General features: G+C 44.9%; 7 protein-coding genes across 7 annotated transcripts; 3 read left to right on the top strand and 4 right to left on the bottom strand.

Annotated features, from left to right (window-relative positions):
- Positions 1-515: 515 nt before the first annotated feature.
- Positions 516-3,062, bottom strand: GCG54_00006799 (Nitrogen assimilation transcription factor nit-4; the record flags this gene model as incomplete). Its single annotated transcript, XM_045406796.1, has 6 exons — positions 516-1,161; positions 1,210-1,536; positions 1,604-1,926; positions 1,986-2,319; positions 2,453-2,859; positions 2,913-3,062. 6 exons carry the CDS (start codon positions 3,060-3,062, stop codon positions 516-518), a joined length of 2,187 nt encoding a protein of 728 aa, XP_045267342.1.
- Positions 3,063-4,092: 1,030 nt separating this feature from the next.
- GCG54_00006798 (uncharacterized protein) lies at positions 4,093-5,166 on the bottom strand (the record flags this gene model as incomplete). The annotated part of the gene is made up of 1 exon (XM_045406795.1): positions 4,093-5,166. The coding sequence occupies one exon, from the start codon at positions 5,164-5,166 to the stop codon at positions 4,093-4,095; it is 1,074 nt and encodes a 357-aa protein (XP_045267341.1).
- A 1,746-nt stretch (positions 5,167-6,912) lies between these two features.
- Positions 6,913-8,271, top strand: GCG54_00006797 (uncharacterized protein; the record flags this gene model as incomplete). The annotated part of the gene is made up of 2 exons (XM_045406794.1): positions 6,913-7,081; positions 7,133-8,271. The coding sequence occupies 2 exons, from the start codon at positions 6,913-6,915 to the stop codon at positions 8,269-8,271; spliced, it is 1,308 nt and encodes a 435-aa protein (XP_045267340.1).
- Positions 8,272-8,975: 704 nt separating this feature from the next.
- Positions 8,976-9,355, top strand: GCG54_00006796 (uncharacterized protein; the record flags this gene model as incomplete). The annotated part of the gene is made up of 3 exons (XM_045406793.1): positions 8,976-9,077; positions 9,130-9,249; positions 9,329-9,355. The coding sequence occupies 3 exons, from the start codon at positions 8,976-8,978 to the stop codon at positions 9,353-9,355; spliced, it is 249 nt and encodes an 82-aa protein (XP_045267339.1).
- Positions 9,356-9,576: 221 nt separating this feature from the next.
- On the bottom strand, positions 9,577-11,352 carry GCG54_00006795 (High-affinity methionine permease; the record flags this gene model as incomplete). Its single annotated transcript, XM_045406792.1, has 3 exons — positions 9,577-9,998; positions 10,061-11,182; positions 11,247-11,352. 3 exons carry the CDS (start codon positions 11,350-11,352, stop codon positions 9,577-9,579), a joined length of 1,650 nt encoding a protein of 549 aa, XP_045267338.1.
- A 2,962-nt stretch (positions 11,353-14,314) lies between these two features.
- Positions 14,315-16,057, top strand: GCG54_00006794 (Efflux pump FUBT; the record flags this gene model as incomplete). The annotated part of the gene is made up of 1 exon (XM_045406791.1): positions 14,315-16,057. One exon carries the CDS (start codon positions 14,315-14,317, stop codon positions 16,055-16,057), a length of 1,743 nt encoding a protein of 580 aa, XP_045267337.1.
- Positions 16,058-16,230: 173 nt separating this feature from the next.
- GCG54_00006793 (uncharacterized protein) lies at positions 16,231-16,509 on the bottom strand (the record flags this gene model as incomplete). Its single annotated transcript, XM_045406790.1, has 2 exons — positions 16,231-16,386; positions 16,453-16,509. The coding sequence occupies 2 exons, from the start codon at positions 16,507-16,509 to the stop codon at positions 16,231-16,233; spliced, it is 213 nt and encodes a 70-aa protein (XP_045267336.1).
- Between the last annotated feature and the right edge of the window lie 7,909 nt (positions 16,510-24,418).

Here is a 24,418-nt window from a genome sequence, read left to right as displayed (position 1 = left end):
AGCCACAGTCGCCCTTCTTGCCCCTTTGTTCCTATCACTATCATTCTTGTTACTCGCATACCAGCTGCTTTAGTTGGGCTGAATATCCGCTCACTCAGCTGTCAGCATCCGCCCGAACAGCGGACCTTTTGTTGATGCCCCTATTCTTGTCATCCTACCAACATCGCTGCTCACAGCGCTAGTTTCATGACACCGTTAAATATGAAATGGTGAAATTTGTGTGAGGGGAATGCATCTTTGGCGATGATATGAACGTCTTCGTTTTCGGACATGCTTTCACCAGCACTCATGACGGACGCGTTTTAGCCTGTCTTGTCTCAACCGCGGCGTCTCTAAGGCTTTGACATATCACGCGAACTCCTTTTACGGCTACGGAGAGATTTGCCGTGATCTTTTCTTCCTCTTCTTTTTTCTATGTTTTTCTATCTTCTTTTCCTTCTGTGATTTTCTATCTTCTCCTCCTTTTCCTCCCCCCCCTTTTCCTGCCTTGTCCAATCATTCAATTACCCTCAGCATTAACTGGACACTTCGGTCGTGAGATCCATAGTAAGTCCTGTATCATCGTAGGGAACCTCGCTAGAAAGCATCATCTTTTCGAACCGCTGGACTAAGCTCTGGCCTCGCGCAGCCTCGATGTCGGTCAAAGCTAGATTGAGGTCAACAACCCAGGTTGCTTCAGTATTTCCATTCAACTTTAACCGAGCCTCTTCATGTGCCATCTCCAGCCGTTTTAGCTCGATCAGTACGCGATTCGCTTCTGCTGGCTTCAAAGTTCCGTTTTGAAGCGCCATAACCACCACCGCCCGGGATATTGCACCGGATGTGGAGAACGACACGCAAAGGTCGGTAAGCCCTGCTAGACATAGGTCTAAATAGAAGCGCCACTCTCTTCCAGGTCGCTGATGTTGGGGTTTTGACTGAGTCGCCTCTTGCATCATGGCGTTTGCCACGTATATCACGGCAGTTTGCCATAAGCCGGAGAATCTGGCTTTCTTGTAACGGAGCCGGAATAGGAGACAAAGTCGTTTAAGTTGATTTACTGAGGCGGCATACACCGCTTTAGGAGTAGCGTGCTGGCTAGAAAACAAATTGAGTCGGAGGTTGCAAGTGGGCGGTGTCAATGGTCGGAAAAGGTCCGTCACAATGGCGTGGAAGTAGATGCTAGGTTTGTCAGCAAGTGATTAACTGATGTTGGCTGGGTAGACAAACTGCATCATCATAACGTCGTGGTTGCTGTCCTGATTCCTCACAACATTAGGGGGCAAGTTGTTGGCCCATTGAAGAAGTCTGAGATAGATACCCTCCGCAAAGTCCAGCTGGCGTTGTCCTCTTGGTCCTTGTTTCTTTGTGCCATAGTAACCACACAGCATATCTTGGCAGATGGTCCATAAAACACTGGAGGCGTCGAATACCTCTAGCGGGTGGGCGGTGTTTTTGGGGACGCCCTCGAGCGGTCCATCCGCCAGCAGTGCCAGTGGTTTTGGAAGCAAGGGGGGTGTTCCAATTTCGCATGTGTGATAATGTAAAGACAATAGCCTATTGAGATCCGTCATTGTCAACAAATGATTCATAATGACCAGGTGCCGGACTGGGGCTTACTAACGAGACCCAGTTGAATACCCCCCAAGCTGTGTATGATGCGGCCCGCGTCCAGATGGCATGACCTTGTAGCCATTGCATGGCCGAATCCTTCTCTTCCTTGACGTCGAACAATCCCATTGACCTTCCAAGCTCAACGCCCCTTCGCGTGAATTGCAGACTCAAATTGTTCTTTCCGTATGTGACGGCGCTAATACCGAGTAGCTGTAACCCAGAAACTGTTGTCAAAGTGTTCTGTGATTGTTGGCTGGCGAGGTCTTTCTGGGCTTGTAAGAATAGTCTGAGAGACCACTCTGCTGGGTCGGGGCTGATGGGCGTGTAGGATTTCTAGACGATGTGAGTATTTGACCACAATCTGTATCTGGGAATACAGACTAGATACTCACGCATGCCCAGCAAAGCAAGGAGTTGACGAGAAAAGACGAACAAAAGTGAATCCTCCTTTCCACAAGATCATCCAGAAACAGATCCTGGTCGAAAAGTGGAAAGACAGGATGATCAACTTCGAAATAATGAGATAACACGCGAACTGCGAGATCGTTTGGTATTGACACTGCTGTCCAGAAAGAAATATCGACACTTCCAAGCCGCTCATCAAACAATGGTTCCGATACATACTCGTCGCCAAACTCTGTGGGGGCTGAGTCCGGAGTAAATATCTCCTCTCCCGAGACGCTGCTTTCGCTATCCCTGATCAGAGGATACTGCCTAGCCGGTGATCTATGGTAGGATTGTTAGTGCGTCTTTGGCAACAAAGCTATGCTACCAAATTACGGCTGAAGGCTTGAGAACAAGAAGACGAAACGCCATATCGTGCCGGGTGGGCAAAATGACCAGACTGGAAACCACTTACATCTCCTGCCTTCCAGACTGTCGCACAGCCAACGGTCTGAGCAAGTTTCCCAGCGCCGGAGTGAAAGAAATCGGGGATAATGCTGGATATGCAACATGATGCCGCATCGACAACTCAGACTCGAGAATGTTCGGCGTCGGCGGAAGCATGCCTCTGAGCAGCTGCACCTCGGATGGGGGCGCGATCGGAGATGGCGTATTTCCAGTCCCTTGCCGTAGCTTTCGCAGCAACTCCAATGCTTCGTCGTACGGCATTGTCTTCAATGATTCGAGTACATCATTGGCAGAGCCTTTCTGCGGGACCTCTTCACCCTCGGCCACAGTCACGGTGTGACGGATACTGTACGTGTATGTGCAGACTTCGCGCCGCGTGACGCACATGAGGCATCTCGGAAGGGCACCGTCGCACTACCCGTGATGTCAGCGACTTGTATCACAAGGTTGATAGAGCGAGAGCTCACCTTGATCTTCCGCCTTCGACAGGGATCGCACGCGCTGGGGGTTTTGCGCGGGCGTGCCGAACGTCGGGCGACCCGGTTCGCATTCAGGGGGCCAGCCGCGGCGTCCTCGGGCGTCTTCGGGCGGGGGCGTATCTGCCGGAGCGGCTTCATCATCACGGGCGGCGATGATGGAGGCGGACTGTCGATCGAATCATCCCGACTGGTGGAGCGTCGGGGAGGTTGCGAAGACTCGGGCCGGGGAAGTTGAGATGGTTAGGTGCATGGCAGATAAGGGTACCTTGCCAATCGGGGCTTCCAGCCATTGCGGCATCTTGCTGACATCACTGGATTTGGTGGACCTGCGGCTATTCGAGCGCCAGTTCGGCCACCCGGAGTTATCTCCGGCAGGCGGCGGCTAGCTTTATTTGATCTGCATGGCGTCGATATGGAGAAACAGTGGGGGAGGCCGCAAGGAGTTGTGACCAAATGGTCCTCAACATTCCGACGAGGTCCAGATTCCTTGGCATGTACTTCGTAGCTACTATTAAACATGAGGCTGGGGAAGGAAGAAAAATATCCTGTGATCTGTTGGCGGCTGTGGCGCTCGCTAGAGCCGAAAACACATCAGCCGATTATTCTTTTCTTTTGGGCTTACTAGTCGGGGTCCGTCGACGGTGCCGGAGGCCCGGAGAGTTGGAATCTTCTCGGATTACAAGCAATCCAAGCTTGAATGTGTTTCTCGGATGAAATCGTGAAGTCTTCCATCCATCCAGATTACCACTCAATGTTCCCGTTCCTCATGTCTCGTGGATCGGCGATTTGTCGAAGACCAAGGGAGCAACCTTTCCGAACGTCTCAGATATCACGCGGATGTACATTCCTAAGAGCCGAAAACAGTAACTTAACAGACTCGAGTTGAACCCGTCTATTTTAACGAGTGTTTGAGCGGATACCCCTGGCTAGCGGCGCACCACATTGACCACATCATTCCATCAGTTCTATCGTACCTAACGTACGTAACTATCATCTTTCGCAACGTCACTGTTCGTCTAAATGGCAAAATCTATCTGAAGACCATGGCTATGCAGACATCGAAGGGTACTGTCTTTGAATCTGGAGCAGTATCAAAGGATGGCCTTACAATTCTGGAACCTCTTTTCGGCAGTATTATGTGTACCATCGAGGCCTACATACCTCGTCTTCAGGCCTTTCTGACCTGGAAGGCCAGAGAAACTCGTCCTGTCTCGACCCCCATAGTGTTGAGTCTCTTAAGATGATGAAAACCTGCCAGCTGCTGCCGCATCTCCTCCGTACCAATGTCTAACTGCTCAAGGATCTCGGTAACCACTGCGTAAAGGATCTCTAAGCTACCGTCCTCAATCTTGACCGCTATGCCAACAGCTCCCTTAGCTCCGAGTTGCTTAGTGTACTCCGACTCCCGAATTCCAACACCATAACAGCCATCTGCACCCACCTTACCAATGAGGGCTCCCTCAAAGGATTCCATCAACAGCGTGCAGAAGCGTCCTTCACCACCGACCATTTCGGGATGATTGGCCATGGCGTCGAAAATGCGAGCCATATGCCTTGTTCGCTGAGAAGGGGATGATCCGTCGTTGCCAATTGTGTCAGCAGCCGCCGCGAACCTCGCATACATGCGGCCCATGGAAGTAAGCGGCAATCCAGGTGCAGGGAGATTGCAGCCGTCAATGCCCCATTTAACGTCTTGTTCAGAAAGGCCACTTAGTTCCTCCACGACTTTCTTTACCTTGAGTTGAATTGGGTGTTGGGGAAGATGGTAATCGGCAAACTCGGCACCTAGAGCAAGACCACCGCCTAGCATGGCAGCATGCTTTCCAGAACAGTTGTTGCAAACCCCCGTCGGCTCAAAGTCGGCCCTGATCCAATTGCGATTGACGTTTGGGCAGATTGAAGGGTGACCACTGCAACGCAGGTCGGATTCGGAAGCCCCGACTTTCTCCAGCATAGATCTGGCTCTGACAATGTGCCTGTTCTCACTGTTATGAGAAGCGCACATTAAGGCAATATCGGCCTCGTCGAAACCGAATTTTGAAAAGTCGGGCGTTTCCAGCACGGCAAGTGCTTGAGCTGGCTTTGCTGCGGATCGAGCCAGAGTCAATCGAGATGGGTTGCCAACAGCGTAAATAAGCTTGCCATTGGCGTCGACCACTGCGACGTGGACACCGTGTCGGTTCTCGACGATACCGCCTCGATCAGTGACGACGAAGTCCTCCAGCTGCGTAGTTCGCGTCATTTTGAGAAGCTTGATCGGAATTCGAGACGAGCAGGTGCTGCGATGCGTGAAATTTGAGTGTCCTTGACGAAGAGATCAATTGGCTTGCGACAGGAAACGTACATGAGTCGTCGGACGTAGGCGCTTTCCCGAGAAAACGGGATGTGAAACAAAGTCCAGTGTCCGAGGGCCAAATGCCGCCCCGGCCGGGGTTGTTTTAAGACTTTGGTACCGGCCCAGACTCCTCGCGGTCCGGAGTTGTTGATGCGCAGACGCACATAGTGTCCTCTCTACGGGGCTCTTCCGATGAAAGGGCGCGGTGTGACATGTTCAGTGCCGCTCGCTGCAGAGCAAGGTTCATGGTAGCCTGCATAAGCTTACACATCTCTTCCATAGGGCTTCCGCCAGTGATACGGACAGCAAATCGAAGAGTCATCGAATGACTCTTCCCCGAAAGTAACTCGCGATGATCTTTCAAAAAAGGGCGCGACCAATCAATAATCATTAGCTGCATATCCTGACGTCAATGAATTAAGAGACACAGAGGCGCTGCCAAGTTGGCAAATACCATTCGACGCATTTGCGTCCTGCCAGCTTCGATTCATTTTGAGTCGTAGTTTTCAACAAGCCTAATTTTGTATTGCTGGTTCAGTTTAGACTGGCTAATAACAGCAATCCGTGTGTTTCGTTTGAATAGGACAATAGTAACTCCTAAGACATTTCCCACCCGTGGACACGTTAGGTAGCTGATAGCAGAGACATGAGAACTCGAATCATCCGTACGATAGCTTGTGATTCGTAGTAAGTCTAAGCAATATTCTTGTTAGGCTATCAACGATGCTCCGCGGTCTGTGAGTACGCATACTTTCATCGTTGGATATGCTTTCCAGGAACTTTCCCCCACCAGTCATGTTTCCTATCATGCAACTAGGTTAACCGAACACTTAATGTTGACGAATGTCAGGCTATCCCTCCAGGAAACTTCAATCGCTGTTCTATTGAATCAACACAAGCTAAGGCGATCAAATCAGCGTTGAAGAGAGTGACTAAAAGCCATTCCTAGGGACGTTTTTCCAACATCTATGCAGGCGAAAGTTCTCCACGCGGGATATCCCCGTTGCAGTTCGGAATGTGCACTTTTGATGCAATACGATAACCAAGAAGCCCAAGAGAACAGCACCGTGTATTTCAAATAGCACCCACAGTGGCCGAATGCGGAATCGTTGAGGCTGGAGCAGGGCACTCTTTTTGAAGCTAGAGTCTGGACTGCTAAGAAGAGAAACGTCTTGGCATCTTCCACGAGAATATTTTTTGAAATGTTTGGCTACCTTCCCTTTTCGGGGCAAACATCTAACATGCGATCCCGGATGCAGTCCCGGCAAGGGCTTCCCAGGTGCGAAAATTGCGAAAACCTCGGATCCTGTCCCGTGTGTGTCACGATGTTTTTATGTGGTAAGTAGGTCTAATACTTATTAGACCTCGTAACTCCCAGCGCCCAGTTCCACTGAAACGACCTGCAGATAAGCCGCTAGGATAGGTATGGTGCGGTGTGTTCTGCGCGCCCTTGGGGTCTTGGATCCAACCGGTCTAACGTCAGAACCCCGCAAGCGGGGCCGACGTCGGATTGGGGGGCACACTGTTGCTTTAGTCATGGAAAACTCAAAACTCCTTTTAATGAGCTGGAGACATCATGAAGTTGGTGCATTTTTCCTTTTGTTTCGTTGATCTCGTTCTCTAAAGTCAAGGCATCTGCTCAGTGTAACAAAGATGTCTGTCGAGTTGCAACCTACGCCTGACGCGCCCTCAATGCGCTCTGCGCCGCCTACCGATGATGAAGAGGGCAACAACTTGATCCAGACTCTCCCACCTAGTGACAAGGGCGCGGAGGCATGGAAATTCCTCTTTGCGAGTTTCATTGTCGAGGCAGTTCTCTGGGGTACTGTCACTTAAGCCTACATACCAACCGGCCTTTGACTAACATTGACAGGTTTCCCCCTGACGTTTGGAGTCTTTCAGGACTATTATTATTCCCATCCCAAGTTCGAAGGCAACCCAAACATCGCTGTCATTGGCACGGTGTCAACAAGTATCTACTTCCTCGGAGCGCCTATTGCCGTGCCATTGGTTGGCCGCTTCCACGCCTGGCAAAGACACATGGTTGTTGTCGGCTGGGCTATCTGCGTTGCATCCCTTGTTGGGGCGTCCTTCTGCGACTCAGTCGTCGGTCTTATCGCCACGCAGGGCGTCATGTACGGTGTCGGCTTTCTGCTGCTGTATTTCCCCGTTCTGCGCATGCTCAACGAGTGGTTCGTGGCCCGCCGCGGCTTTGCCTATGGCGTCCTCTTTGCCGGCGCCGGATGCAGTGGTGTCGGTCTGCCGTTCTTGCTTGAGGTGCTCTTGTCCAAGTATGGCTTCCGCACCACTTTGAGATCAGTCGCCGTTGCGGTGTTCATCTTAGTGCTCCCAGTCCTGCCGATGATCAAGGGACGCCTTCCGCCCTCGCACCACGGTGCTCTGCGCATGTTCGACGTGAGCTCCTTCAAGCAGCCTCTTTTCTACTGCTTTGCTCTCTCGAACTTGTTCCAGGGGTTCGCGTATTACATCCCATCACTTTATCTCCCCTCATACGCTTCTGCTATCGGGCTATCCGGAACGATGGGCGCTTTGCTTCTGGCTGTTTACAACTTGGCAACCGTGTTCGGACAGGTCGGTTTCGGCTGGCTGTCGGACAGAACGCCTAACATCCTCATTCTCATCTTCATCTCTTCGTTTGTATCGTCGGTCTCGGCGTTCACCATTTGGGGATTTGCTCACTCCTTGGAGCTTCTCGTTGTGTTCGCGCTCATCTTCGGCATGTTCGCCGGCGGTTTCCCCGTCTTCTGGGCCAAGTTTGGCGCCATCCTTTCCGACGATCCAGCACCTGTGTTCAGCATGATGGCGTTCACAAAGGGCATCGGCAACCTTGCTACTGGCCCCATCACTGCTGGGCTCTTGACTAAGCCTGTCAGCTCGGGTTATGGAATGGGGCGATACGAATCATTGGTTCTGTTCGTTGGCTCCTTCATGCTGTGCTCGTCTATGGGCATTCTCGGCTGGCCATTGAAGAAGGTCACTGTCCGTTCCTAAGATTGGCAAGTCATTGTTGTATTTTGGGTTTGGGAAGACATTAAAATCACTCGTTCATGATAAACTTCGTCTGCTTGGGTTGTAGTCAATTACAACAATACGATGAAGGCAACTCGTTGTTACCATCCTCAGCGAAAACCGTAGTTGATATGAGCATTTGTAGACCTGAAACTATGCGCTATTCTGCATAATACGATTTGACATTGGAACACCTCCGTGCATTGTCTTGGCCGAGGCTGGGTGAAAAGGTAGTTATATTGCTACACTAGAAACCTGACTCAGTCTAATGTTTTGACCATCCCGTCTGAGTCTATTCTCTGCCTCAGCCCAATGAAATCTCTTTACATCATCGGTCGCCCCATCTAAGCATTCAGAACAAACAGGTGGTATCTTTTAAGGTGCACGCCCTAGATAGGCTCCAACACTTCGAGGCCTTGGCTATTGTCAAACTTACACTTGGCCAAGGCCCCGACGAGTAAACGTCGCGTGTATAATGTGATGATCCGCAAACACCTAAATGAATCGTCTGATAATAGTTTTGATTGCTTCGACGCCAATCTTCAGTCTCAACTCTATTTGCGTTCATCGGAACATAAAAGAGCCTGCTCATCTTCACACCTAGCCTACACTGTAAGTACTGCGGTAATCCTCGGCCATCTTATCCTCCGATCCTAGCAACAAATCTCAACACACCTTCTGTCAATATGAAATTCCATCAAGGAATTATCGCTCTTGTCTCTCTGCTTGCAGTTCCGGCGTTTGCCCAGATCACGCCAGTAACCTGTCAGCAGGAGACTGTGAGCTGTGTAAGTAGCCCAATGTGGATTACCCTGGGCATGTCAACTGACCATTCAACAGGCTGGCAACGAGGACTGTAACGCCAAAGGTTCACCTGGTGGCTTTCCTTGTCCAGCAGGCTCTGGTCAGAATGATGCGGACTGCTGGATCGCTACAAGTGCAGGCGGCGTCGCATCAAGCGTAAGCGTAAGTCACAACTCACTGGCGACAAAGTTCATGTGCCTCCTAACTAACAATTGAATTAGTGCTGGTGCTGCAGACCTCAGTCATGAGGAGACATATCTAGCCTCGGTTCATACATGCCGCAACGGATTTGGGCATGGGTTGAAATATACATAGTAGCACGTCAAGCAGATGCAAATGCAATTTTGAACATTAAGATTTCTTCTATCTTGCTTCTAGGGTATATCAAGGGATGCGATTAAAGGATTACGTGAACAGACTCGAGTATCTCGTCTGACTCATTATAACTGAGACTGGAAACCTAGCACAACTTCGAAACTGCGGCTACTTGGCCACCTCAGGCTCGGGGGTCGACCTGTTTGCAGAAGTAATGGTTTCTCCCAAAGGTCTCTTGAAAAAGACGTTTCTTTCCCAGCCATCGATCTCATCAACAACAGTCTCGCGCACCAGCTCGTACTTGCCGATCTTTGGCAGGATCTTGGCCCATACGACCCAGTAAAGACCACCAGCAACGATGATGGCGATCCCGACGACGCAGTGAAGGTAGTAGGGAAGGCTCTCGTAGACGTTCTGGCCCTCCTCGGGAGGAACAAAGGGGGCAATGACGAGGTAGACGTTGCTGAGCATGAAGAAGACGACGACAGGCAGACTGGCGCTGATGGGAGGGTTCCAGTTCCACTCCTTGCGGTTGAGGTAAAGGTAGGCCAGGCCTCCAGCGACGAAAACGTTGATAACAGCAAGGGGGTCTGTTGGAGGGTTAGCGTCAATTCAGGATTGGATACTAAAGTTATGAAGGGAATAAACTTACAGCTGATGAGGTTGAGAATGAAGTTGTAGGCGTCTCCTGGAGGAGGAGCAAGCATTGTGATGACGCAGATAAGCCAGTGCTCAAACAGACCAGCCAAGGGAGCGTTCAGGGGCTTGTTGCTGGCAAAGAATCGAGAGAAAGGCAGAATGCCCTCGCGACCGAGCTCTTGGACCAGACGACCCTGAGAGAAGATAACGCTGAGAACGTTGCCGTAGGCAGACAGTGCGACAAAAACCGAGAGAGCACGCTCTGCGGTACCACCCATGACGTTGCGGAAGAGGGAGGCGGCGACGAGACGTCCACCCTCAAGAATCTCCTGTTTGGGAACAGCGGCGAAGTAGGCAATGTTGACGAGCATGTAAAGGATCGAGATGGTGATGATACCGGCGGGCGCGGCGATCTTGAGGGTGCGAACGGGGTTCTTGGTCTCGCTGAGGGCGTAGTTGGCGTTGCTGTATCCAATGTAACTCCAGATGACGTTGTACAAAGCTGTCACAACTCCATAGGCGCTACCAGTGGTGCCCTCGAAGGCATTGCGGAAGTTGTGAGGCTTCTGGTCTTCGGGAAGCTTGACATGACCACCAAGGGCAATGAAACCACACAGAATGATGATCAGAATGATGATCAGCTTGATCGAACCAAGGAGGTTCTGCAGGCGCAGACCCCACTTGAGCGCAAGACCGTGGATTAAGAAGGCGGAGGTGATGCATGCCAGACCAATGCCGCGCTGGTTCCACCTGTCAACCTCAACGTTGGCCGCGTGGAGGATGTACTCGCCGAAGACGACAGAGTTACCACTGGCCCAACCGAGGAGGATGACATATCCAGTGTACAGACCAGTGGTCAGGAACTTGGGACGACGGTAGACGTATTCGAGGTAGTTCTTTTCACCACCGTTCTTCGGGATGGCAGTTCCCCATTCGAGGTAGACGGCAGTTCCGGCGAGAGCGATAATCATTCCAGCGACCCAGATAAAGAGCGACAAGCCGACACTGCCAGAAAGGCTGAGGATGGAACCGGGGGTAGCGAAGATACCGGTACCGACAACACGGTTGACGATCAGGAAGATGGCAGTGGTGACTCCAATTTGTCGCTTGGCTTCACGCGCATGCTCGATTCGGCCTGTACTTCAAGAGTCAGCAACGTCCCAATGCGCCAGCAGCACCAGTGGCGGACGACGACATACCAACTTCGCTGTCATAGGTGGGCGCGGCGGGGAGATCGCTATCTTTGTTGCCGCCCTCGGCGGAGGACGAGCCACTGCCATTGAACCTGTTCAAGAGCTTGGACATATTGGCGATTCTGATCTTGGCCGTCCTTGAGTACGCGAAAGACCAGAGAACCGAGGGTTGTTGATGCACTGGAGACAGAAGACGGAAGAGGATCCGAGCATCAGGGTCAGACTAGAGGGCTGCCAGAAGGTTTTATGTCTGGAGGTGACACCCGTAGGAGGACCCCGCCAAGCGGATCACGTCTTAGAGACACCGAATTGGCGCCATGGGGCGAGAGGATATGTATGGCCGTCTGCAGTTCTTGGAGGGTGCATTGCAAGTTCGAGCCAAAATCTTCGAGGGTCCCAAGGATCTTTGCAGGGATCAAGGGGTGAGAGAAAGCGTTGCAGGCTCTCAAAGAGATCCGCAAAAGAGAGGCTGCCCGCGTTGTTCCGAAAGTATGCGCGATTCTAAAGAGCCGCCTAGACCCAGAAATTGCAGCAACTGTCAGGACCCCCAAAGCACCCCAGGCAAAGTCAAGCGCAGTCAGGGGAGTGACACCAGGGTGTCTTGTCCCAGTGGTCTGGTGCGAGAAGTTCTGTGTCATAGTTTCTGTTTGTGGTCCACAGCACCGATGACGCGATCAGAGGTGAAGATGTCGAAGTGGGAAAATTTTAGCTGGGACCCAATTAAATCCGGGGGGCGTTGGGGACAACCTGTGTGACTCTGGCGGGACACAACAACGACATTCCTCTTGCTGGTAAGATGTTACTGCCAAGAGTCAAGCATAAGCAGTAAGAACTTCCTGTTCTTCGTGTTCTCGGTACGAAAGAAGCGTGGTGAGACGTGCCTCGCTTCCCAAGGATCCCGTTCATCTTGGTCCTGCAGTTGACCCCCAAGCCATCTTCACATGCCTTGCCCGCGGCGATGTGACATGTCTCGATTGGTCGGGCGCAAGTTGCCAAGGCCATCAAAAGTTCGTTCACTCAGCCATCAATAGCTTCTCTTGGCCTCAAGAAGGCCTAGCTGGCTCGGAGGAAACCTGGTGTGCAAGGTGAACGCACTCTTTCTGGCCATTCACACCCACGATCGCTCGATCTGAAGCGTTTGCAGCTCGGCCTACAAGGTTTTTGTTTTCCATATCATCGCATAACCGTCAAACAATAGTATCTCATGAGTGTCCCGGGGAGTTTCCCACCGTCTTGAGCAAAGCCTCAGGACTTGTTGAGTGACGGGAAGTAATGGCTGTCTCACCGTACCCTTATGGAATCTACCTTGAGTGCTTCAGCAGTACAACGATACACAGAGATTTCACTCTGGAATTCTAAGTCATATGTAACTGACGTGACAAATATCACCCAGTACGCAGGCATCGGTCAGATGCCTCAAGGTTAATTGCATGGCCTACGGGATGTCACTGAGAACTTTGGCACACCACTATCGGCTGCAACCGAGTTCCAGGCTGCATCTTTCACCAGGAAACCAATCCTCACCCCACGCAAACTCCAGGGGTAAATGCTCTAAAGTCAGAATTTGCGGGCTCATGGTTGATGATTCGACCGATCAGCATCCTACTGAACACCAGCTGAAAAGTCTCGCCTGACATCGCCTCGAAGTTGCGTTGTGCGATACTGTCGTTCACGGACGAATGGACGAGATGGGAAAGGCGATTACTCCCATTTCTTGGGTCCTTCCCGATATGATGTCTCGGCTCCATGAAGTCATAATAGCCAACATCGCGTGATAGCGCCAGTGAGCCGTCGACAAGCGCCAGGCGCTTTTAACCGAGACAAAAGTCTCGCCCGACAACTTCAATAAAGTCAGTGGGGGTTCGGAAACTCGTAGCATGGATGACAAAGCCGAACTCGTACCGCCTGCGATGATAGCTGTGGTTATTTGGACACCGTGCCACGGGAGTCACACAAGCGAGAATCATGCGTGAAACTGATGGAAGCGATACTACAGCAATTATCCGAAGATGAGATCAAGACCTATGGCCAATGCTGTTCGCTGAAATATCGCGAATTGGTCTGAGAACCGGCTGCGTTCGAGGATGAAGGGAACCCGATGCTGTATGTCCCGTGCCTAACATGTCGCGTTTTCCCATTAAGAAGTCGCGGTTCTCCCCTAAATAATATGCAGATTCCTGTAAAGGCACCTCATACTACGATGACGTCTAGGGCCCGCAAAATTGTCACTCTGGGATTGACTTTCAGATAAGGGAGATTCGCATCTGTCGACCTCCTGGGTTAAGAATGCTGCTATCAATGCCCCGGTTTCTCCCCAACCCTCCCACCAATCTGAACCACATCATCCGGTCAACTGCATAAAGTGCTGCATCATTCCCTGTCTAGCGGCAGCGGGTCAAGGGTGCTGCAGCTTTATCGAGGTGAACCGTTACCGCGGACCGTGCCGCCATGAGGCGCTCCGATCTTTCGGAGGTCTCAACCGAGATAGATTGCCACGCGCGCCCTAGGGCGATCTCACCCACCTATGGAACGTTGAAGATCATTTGTAGGAACTTCTTAACTTTGATGGGTACTCTTTCGCTAACTGTAGTTCGTCCCCCAAGTTACGAAGCATTAGGAGGCCGCCTTGTCACTGTAGATGCTGCCGTAGAAGTCCCTCTCCGTGTACGAACAGGCGGCGTGGACAGAAACAGCATCGCATGCGTCGCCCCGCCGGTCGCACAGCAATACAAGAACCAACGAATACGGCATTTAATCACAGCCAGATTCTTAATTCCTGAGAGTACGACGCTCCGCAAAGCCATGCCAGCACGCGAAGATGCATATGCTCGTCCGGATGCAGAAGAGGATGCAAGGAAGAGTGGGTAATATCGCTCCGGTTTTCGGAGACGGTCCGTTACCCCGGACTTCAATATGCTGCGGAGAAGTTTCCGCCATCGCTCGCGGGATTCGAATCACTAGACCGGGATGAAACCTGCAAAGAAAACTTCCGAGGAGCACCGATTGAGTTGGGGTCGAGGACGCCATTCTGATTCAGCTGCGATATCACCCACCCACCAATCTCATGGCCCAAAATGCGACATCACCTCAATCATGGTGACTCCGTGACACCACTGGAGGGCATATCTGCTAACGAATCCGACATAGAGCAGGCGCAGATAGCCGAGGTCAACAAAATCAACGATGACACCAAGGACAGGTTACCGCCACCGGTCGCAAGCGATGAAAAAGGATTTCTCAACACCGTCGAACTAGCCCTGAACGTCGATGCACTTGAGTCGACTTTTCGAATCTCAGAGTACCTGCGGAACAATGGTATTGAAGGATTGCCAGCAGGGTCATACCCGACGGCAATAGACGGCAAATACCAGTCGCCATTTGCATGGACCCTTAAGAAGAAAATCACAGTTCTGTTCGGAACATTTATTGCTTCTACGTTGGCAGCATATTCTGCGGGCGGATACGCCATGGCTTCAGAACCCTTGACCCAGAAATGGGATATCTCAAACACAGAGTTCAACGTGGGTATCACGCTTTTCGTCCTCGGGTTTGGCTTCGCACCAATGATCCTTGCCCTGATCAGCGAGATCTACGGCCGATACTGGGTTTTCGTTGGCTCGGGCGCGGTCTTCTTCTGCGGCACTCTGGGCTGTGCGATCACCGCATCTTTTCCAGGGATGCTCGTCTCACGGCTTATTGTTGGCAACGGCGCATCAGTCTTTGCTACCCTGACCGGAGGAGTTGTGGGCGATGTCTTTCACAAGGAGAATCGCAACACGCCGATGGCTCTGTACTCTCTGTCCATCATGATTGGGACTGGCCTCGGGCCCATGATGAGTGGAATCATCGTCGACCATCTTCACTGGAGATGGATCTTCTACGTACAGATGATTACGGTCGGAAGCACTACGTTGGCTCTTTTCTTCTCCTTTGATGAAACAAGAAGCAACGTGGTGTTGAGGAAGAAGTGCATTGCCTTGAACAAGCACTTCGAGGATATCATTCTGCATCGCACAGCATCATCGACCACTGCAGATCGACCTATGCTCCAGTCAGAACTCCAGCCAAGCATGGATACTCCCGTTCGGGTTCAATTTCGGGAACATTTTGAGGGCCCAGAACTCGATTTAAGCATCATATGGCGGAGCTTCTCGTTTCCCCTCAAGCTACTCTTCACGGAATCAGTTGTCTTCTGGTTCTCGGCCTGGGTCTCCTTCGCATGGGCAATTCTCTTCATGCAATTCAACAGCATCGGCCTCGCATTTCGGTCTACATATGACTTTAACAGCAGTCAGGCTGGTGGTGTTTACACCGCTGTCATCGTCGGGTCAATCTTAGGCGCCGTCATCACCATCTTCCAGGACCCAGTCTTCAGGAAGCTCATGCCTCGCCAGATGGCCACTCCTGAAGGCCGGCTGTATTCCGCCTGCATCGAATCCTTATTCCTTCCCATCGGACTGTTCTGGTTCGGCTGGAGCACTTCAAAAGACACCCACTGGATCGTCCCAGCCCTTGCAGTTGCGTCGGTGACAATTGGTATCTTCACGATCTACCTAGCAGTATTCAACTATCTCGCCGACATCTATCATCGTCACGCGTCATCGGCTCTTGCAGCACAATCGATGTGTCGGAACCTGTTGGCTGGTGTATTCCCCCTATTCACGAACACCATGTTTCAGAAACTGGGCTTTGGGCCAGCTGGTAGCTTGCTGGGTGGGATTGGCCTGCTGTTGTCCCTCGTTCCGTGGCTGCTGTGCATCTATGGGGAAAAGATCAGAGGTCGGAGCCCATTCGCTGGTCAACTCAAGGCTGCTTAAATACAGCATCCTCTCGTTCACGAAATTCACGAAATGAATGCAAAGTCTAGATCAAGTAATGATAACATAATGAATATGACTTTTGTTATTCAGGCGAGGGTGTATGTAGCCGTCCCTACTTTTTCTCCCACTCTGGATGTTTCCGTTGCCCCCGAAGCCTCTTTTTCAAGGCCTTACTTAGGACAGTTTGCAACATTCGAAGATCCGGGTCCATTCCTTGTGCAGGCTTGTCCTGCCTTGTTGGCGCAGCTGCCAGAGGTGCAGAGCAACTTGACACCGCTTGCGTTCTCCTGGCACTCTCCCTTGGCGGTGCACTTGCCCTCTTGAGCCTATGGAGAGATCTCAAATTAGCTTCTGTTTTGGCCTGAGCCACATCAATGGTGCAGTTGACTTACCATGACCGTGGTCGCAAGACCAAAGATGGCGGCAACGAACAGCTTGTTGATCTGCATTGTGGTGCGTTCTTGTGTATTTGTAGAGAAGAGTTGAATAGTGTAACTGATGTGATTATTGTCGACCAAAGACTGCGCAGACGGTAGGCAAGATGTGACTATTTGTAGCATTTCCTTGGGCATAAAGTTGGACCTATTTTTACCCACAATATAGCTGTGACGAAACCTCCCGGTTAAGGTTCGAAGATCGACAAAACTCTTCATTCGTGTGTGGGCTATTCATGGTCCCAGCTTGTCGGCGGCCCCGAGACACCCGGCGAAGAATCCCTATAGGGCTCAATTCATAAAGAAGCTTGCCCATCACAAGACATCATTTGCGATACTGCTTGAGCTCGACAATTATTGTCATGTGTCGGTTACAGCTGCAACGTTTCTACTCAGCCCGGTAAAAGTTTCCGGGTGAAGCAAACTGAAACCGGTCATGGCCGATCAGGCCAATCATGAACGCTCAAAAACAGCTTCAGGCACGCCGGTAATAGATCAGTCCAGAACCTTATTCAGTTGAGATTAAGGACATGCGTGTGAAGTCTCCGGAATTGAAACCGAGTGTGCACACGATGTGCATCGAAATACTTCACCTGGACACATGCGATACTATTGCATCTTTTGCTTGGAGTAACTTCATCGGAGACGGGTGTTTCATGACGCTCACTCTTGAATAAGCATCATTGGAGGTAGAAACAAAACGAATTTATACCGTCGAGCCGGCGATGGCACATGATAGCGGCATCTCGGACGGCTATTAGTTGCGAGATGAGACGTTCTTCGGCATTTGTAAACTCGGGGGCCGCCAAGCGACATGGTGACAAGACTCCTACAAGTTGAGAGGCCGCAGACTTCTGACGTATCATCACGCCCGTCTTCAGAAGCTGATTACTCATAACACCGTCCCTTCCGTCGGCATGAGCAGCTTTCCTGACGGGAGGGCGGATTTATTAGTTCTGATGGCACACATGCGCTGCGGGTTCGTCTTTTTCTCGGCTTGTTAGCGTGGGATACAAAGAAACCTTCGCCCATGTTTCTTGTCTGCACGCTACCATGCCCTGTGAGCTGGACATTTTAACATGTAAAAGAGGCGGTGTGATTATCAAGTATGAGAATGAGGAAAAGATGGAAATTGATTTATATGACGTACAACCGCACCGACATCTGAAAACAATGCCATTAATCATAATGAATTCATATCACATGGCCCGGACTGATTTAGGTCGAGAGTTTTGCTATCCCGGCGGATACTTCTAGCTAACCGGGCGGATGGTAGATATACGACGATAGCGAAAATAACGAATCTATAACGAGGACAACAAGAATAAGGACGACGGCAACGATAATAACAACGAGGAGGATGATAATCAAAACAATAACGTAGTTATCCGCCTGGTTAGCTGTAAGTATTCGCCCGGATAGCAAAACTCTAGGTCGAAGGCCGATTAGGTTTTCGACTTTTGGGCCTTTGCGACGGGCTGTCAACTATTATGTAGAACCTAACCGCAGCATAATTAGCAACCCTGGTGGTCAACCCAGTGATTGTCATCTTGATAATGAAACGTGTCCAAAGTCCCAGACCACCGAATCCCTCAAGGAGTCAAGGTTGGGTGCCATGTACAATTATTTGCAAATCTACTTTTCAAAACTTTCTTCCCTACAACTACACGAAGTCTTGTCTGATTCTCCTCATGTCGGATTGAAGACAATCTTTCTACCCCCATATGGTCCCTTGAAATCATTGATAACTCATTTCGGAAGTTTCCCCTCCAGACGGCTTGACACCGGGCCAAGGTCGCCAGAGAAATGGATCAACTACCGGTAGAACTCATGGATACGATCCTCGATCTACTCGCGGTGCGCGATTTGCTTGCGATTACAAGAACGTGTCATGGTTTTTCTCAAATCCCAGTGAACGACATTTACAGACGAGCCGTTGAGGAGGATCTCCTCCGTATTCTTCCAGGACCTTGGGAATACGTATTGAGGAGGAATACCTCGGCCACGCCACACATACTTCGGGCAGCTGCTGTGGGCAATCTTCCAATTTTGCGCGAGCTCGTCAACCACGGCGCTGACCTTGGGATGTATCTCACCCCAGGATGTCAGCACAATCCTCGACCAAATGTTCTATCAGGTGCAACCCCACTACATATTGCTGCGCAGAACGGGCAAAATGAGTGCGTGGAATATTTGTTATCTTTAAAAAGCGTTGCCGACGACATCGATCGCGACGGCTTCTATTGCTGCATGTGCCCATTGGAAAGACACATGGCATCTGAGTACTTGATGACAAGTGACTTGTCATCGAGTTTGAGTCTAGCGATTGCCCATATGCACACCGAGACAGCCCAGACGTTGATCAGAAACGGTGCAAACTGGCATGCAAAAGTCTATTGCAAGCTGCCTCCCCTTTATCACATGGTAACCAGCGGAGCTACTGCGCTGATACAGTACACTTCTGAACTGAGACGTGAGAACCAGCAATACTGGTCTTTGGCTCGCCGCCAGGAATGGACTCTACTACAGTGGGCTTCATATTTCAAGGGGGAAAGGGAAGAAGTCAAGCAGCTCGTAAGCGCATTGATTAACGCTGGAGAAACTCTGGATACGCCACCAGCACGGTTGAACAAAAACACGTGGAGTTTGGAATCCGCGCGCAGTTCCTTGCATTTTGCAATTAGGACGAGAAATGTTCGTCTTGCAACAGTTTTGCTAGAAGCTGGATCGTATGCTGGGATGGACGGCGACGGAGAGGCGGTGTACGGGCACTGGCAACATAGCTCCCTTTCGATGCCGGTGCATGTCATGGATCCCGTACCACTATCGGAATGTGAGATGTGGCCTCTGGCACTCTTCAATTTGATGTGCGACACGGAAGCCGGGATGGGTCGAAGGCGGCCGGTTGGTGTAAGTGCAGAAGATTACTCTCGTTGGAGGAAAGGATATCGAGACACGAAGGAGTACCGTCTTAAAATGGAGGAATTTTGGGGCATACCTATGGAAGAGTTGGACTACTTTCGAGCTTTAATCGAAGCACGTGTAAGACCTTAGCTGGCACTCGATGTATGCGAAGTCGCTCCAAACTGGTGTCATGAATTGGATACAATATATCTAGCTTTTGATGCCACCTCACTTTAAACGTTTCATCCAAACGTCCTAGCAGTGTAACAACAACATGTTGCTTAGCGGTACCTATCGATCAACTTGAGAAACTGAACTAAGGAGGCCAAATGATCATATCTTAAGCTGAGGGGCATGAAATGACTTTCGTAGGTGATTCGGGACAGTATCCTGCCCAATACGAACGTGTTGCCTTCTCGCAGTTATTCGGGTCGCTTGCGTCGCTACTTGGAGTCAATACGTGTGAAGGAACACGGTGACTATTCAGGCTTTGCACCTACCGGTCGACCTGTAGCATGCACCATGATAGAGTATCCAAGAATTGACCTGACGTGCCGTTGGTTCTAAAAACCAGCTTATTGATGTCCTGGGATGAGTCAGTCTTGTGATCCCAGCTCGACGCTTGTTTTTCAACTTTTCTCACCTCGGTTTCGTAGCAGCATTCGTTATTTTATCTTGTTTAGCTATCGACGGGACTAGCAAGTGCTAATAAGTAGCGCAGTACCCCATTTAATCCCATTCAATCAATTCAACTAATTAGCTAATTAAAAGAGGGCTTTTTTCGTAGTTAATTAGCTAAAACGATAATACCCTCGTTTTAGATATTTTAATTAATCTAAAGTTAATTAGAAGAAGGAAAATCTAATTTCTAAACTAATTAGAATTTTTAAAAGATTTTTAAAAAAAATAAAAATATATTACTAACTATATTTAAAGAAATTTACTATTAATAATATAAAGACTTATAGTAGGATTTAAATTTATAACTTTATACTTTATTAAATAAAGTTAGGAATTATACTGCTTAACTATATAAGTACTAATAGATATTAATAAAGTAATTTTTATTTAATAAGTATTTTATAATACCTATTTTTTTTAATATATACTATTATAAAGTTAAAACGTACTTTTAGCTATTAGGCCTAATTAATATATTTTTAGCCTTTTTATTAAGGTTTAAAAAAAGTTTATTTTTAACCTTTTTATTAGCTTTTAAAAATAACCTTTTTTTAATATTATTAGTAATATTACTACTACTATATTATAATCAGCTATCTAATAGTAGGGTCTGCTAATAGAAGCTAGAGATTAATATATTATAATAGTATATTAAGGTTATAGTCTAAGTTATAAGTTATAAGCTATAGTAGATTAGGTCTTTTAGAGACTAAGGTGATTAATCTTAAGCTTAATAAGTAATTTATAGTAAAAATAAACTAAGAGTATCTATAAAGATAAATACTAAGTTAATTACTAAAGAACTATAGAAATTTAACTTTAAGTAAAACTTAGGTTATACTATATATAAATCCTAATTAGTACTTTTTATCTACTTTTAAGTAATTACCTAAGTATATAAGTAATTATAATTAGTTAGTAATACTAACTAATTACTAAGTATTTTTTCTTATACTCTACTAATTATTTCCTTATCTTATTATTATATAACTTATACTATAGTTCTTCTATTCTAAATAAGTCCCTATTATTCCTATTAACTCTATAGTATAAATATCCTATCCTAGTTACCTAATACCTAAGTAGGTTAGTTAATTATTATCTATATATAATAGGTTATAATATTAGATCTCCTCTCTAAAAAGTTTTATCCTTAAGACCTAATATAAGTAAGTTATTAGTTTTAAATTAGAGATCTATTAATTATACTTCCTATTTTACTTATAATATTAATATTATATTAAGTTANTTATAATACTAATACTATATTAAGTTATATTTAGAAATTAAAATTAAATACTACCTCTACTTTTTATTATTATAACTATACTTTATATATTACTAAGTTTAGTTTAGTTATTAATATACTTTNTATTTTTATTATTATTCTTTAGAGAAGTATTATAAACTTCTCCCTAGTAATAAAGTTTATAGTAAGTATACTTATTTAGAGTAGTTTTATAATATAGTAGTAGATACTATTTATATTTATAAGTCTTTTATTTTTACTATATTTCTTATCTAATACTAACTTATTTTAGTTAATTACTTACTAAATAAAGCTACTTATTTAGAAAATATTAAAATAGCTAAAGAGGAAGTATTAAGAAAAAAAGTAGCTACTTTATATATTATATAGGCTAAGTTAGATAAGTCTATAATATAGTTAGATTACTTATATAAGTAGAAAAAGATAGTATTTTAAAAAGGTTAAGAGGTTATAGAAGAAGAGTTAGTAATATCTTCTATATTAGAGGTTTAGTCTATAAATAGTTTTAATATTTTAAATTTAAATTTAATTCTTAATTAAAATCCTAATACTCTAAGTTTCTTATTAAGGAGGTCTTAATTATATTCTAATATTCCTAGTTAAATAGATATATTTCCCTATTATATTAATTTAAAATATTCTCTTAGTTATACTTATATTAATAGGAGTTATATCCTTTATTTCTTAGCTTCTCTTTATTTCTATTATATCTCTTTTTATATTTATTTTTCTTTTTTATTAGTATATTTTATATATTCTTTAAATTCTTCTAAAGTTATAAATAAATTTAGTCTATCCTTAAAATTAATATAATTAAGTATTCTAATATACTTATTAATCTTATTTTAATAATTAAGTAAGTTATTATTAAGTTTCTATATATTATCTTTATATCTATAGTTTTTCTATTTAATAAGGTATTTCTATTTATTATCTCTATATTAATAGTTTAATAGTTTCTCTATTTTATATTTTAGTTTATTATCTTCTATAATAATAAGGTTATTTATTTATAATCCTTAAAGTACTAGTTTAAGAAGTAAAATATAGAATACTAAGTAATACTTTATAATTTCTAGGAATTTAAACTTATAGTTAACTAGTGAGATAATTTATAAGATTTTAAAAAGTTTAAGTTTTTTAAAGTTAAGTTTATTATTTAGTTATTTTATTTTAATATTTTACTATATAAAATAAGTACTATCTCCTTCTTTTAAAATTAATCCCTTAATCCTTTATTTATTACTAAACTTAGTTATTCTTTATTATATAAATTTAAATTCTTTATATATATTATTTTAGATATCTTTAATTTATTATACTAAAATAGTAGCTTTTACTATAACTAAGTTTATTTAAGGTTCTCTATAAGTAGTTAATTTAAAACTATAATTAAAGTAGAAAGAGGATTCCTTAATACTTTCTCTAATTATATTATTATAAATAAACTAAGTAATTAGTAAAAATATAACCTAATTATCTTAATTATAATTAATATAAATATAGAGATAAGTTTTAAAGATTTAGTTAATTTATTCTATTTATTTATTAGTTTATAAGTAAAATATAGTAGATATAGATTACTTAATACTAAGTTATACTATAATTAATTTCTAAAATTTAGAAGTAAAAATCTTATCCCTATTTAATATAATTTCCTTAGGTATACTATAGTTAGTAATAATATATTTAAAGAAGGTATATATATATTCTTTAGTATTACTTACTTCTTTATATAGGATAAAATAAGTATACTTTATAAGTTAATTTATTATAATAAAGATACTATTAAAGTATACTCCTATAAGAGGTTCTTATAACTTTAGTAGTTTAATAATAAAGTTAAAAGATATAGATTACTAAGTAGTTTATAGTATAAATAAAAGTTATAGTATATTATAAAGTTAATATTAAGTAGGTTTACTTTTTAGGTATACCTTATAATTCTTAATTACTTTTACTATATATTCTCTTATAACCTTTTCTCTATATTATTATCTTAATTATTTCTAAGTTTTTATAATTCCTTAGTAACTATATATAAAGTATATATAAAATTCTATAATTACTTTATTATTTAGTTTATTAATTAAACTAATATTAAATTATCTAGCTATTATTAGGAGTTTAGTTACTAATACTAAATCTCTATTATTTTATTATTTAAGAATTACTTAGGTTTCTTTAAGTACTAAGATATTATAGTTTAGTTATTAGCTAAAAGTATCTACTCTATTATTATTTAATCCTTTTTAATAGATTATTTAAAAGTTAAATTCTAAGAGAAATTCTAACTATTAAATTTATTATTTATTAAGTATTTTTAAAGTTATAAAATATAAGAGATTCTTATAGTTTAAATATATAAATACTTTATAAATTATTTTTAAGAGTTTAGGTCTCTACTTTTTAAAAGCTTTAATAATTACTATAAATTTTTTATTATAAATCTAATAGTTAAGCTTTAATCTATAAAGCTTATAAGAGAAGAAGGTATATAGATATAAGTATCTTTCTAAATCTTATTATAATAGTTATACTCTAATTATATAGTTAGATATATTAAATTCTATTTTAAACTATTTTATTAGATTTAAAATAATTAAGATAGGTTTACTAATAATAAGGTCCTTAATCTTCTAGAATACTATCTATTATAGTTCTATTTATATAAAAGGTATATCTTTATAACTAAAACTAGTAAAAACTATATTAATCTTACTATAATTTTTAATAAATTTATAATAGAAGTTAATAAAACCTAAGAATCCTTAGACTTCTTTAAAATTATTAAGTACTAGCTATTCCTTAATAGCTTTAACTTTATTTCCTAATATATAAACTTTTCTAAAAGTAATNGGTAATAGTAAATCTAAAGTATTCTACTTTTTATATATAAAATTTACTTTTTTTAAGTTTAATTAAGAGTTTAGTTTCTTAGAAGGCTTATAAGATATAGTGAATATTTTCTTTATATTTCTTAAGTATAGGTAAGAAAATAAGGATATTATCTAAGTAGATAACTATATAGATATTAATATATTTATATAGTATTATATTAATTATATT

Source organism: Colletotrichum gloeosporioides (assembly GCF_011800055.1).
Source record: "Colletotrichum gloeosporioides strain Lc1 chromosome Unknown consensus_22, whole genome shotgun sequence".
Lineage (NCBI taxonomy): Eukaryota > Fungi > Ascomycota > Sordariomycetes > Glomerellales > Glomerellaceae > Colletotrichum > Colletotrichum gloeosporioides.
Note: the sequence above shows the minus strand (reverse complement) of the source record. Positions and strands in the feature narration are given on the sequence as shown.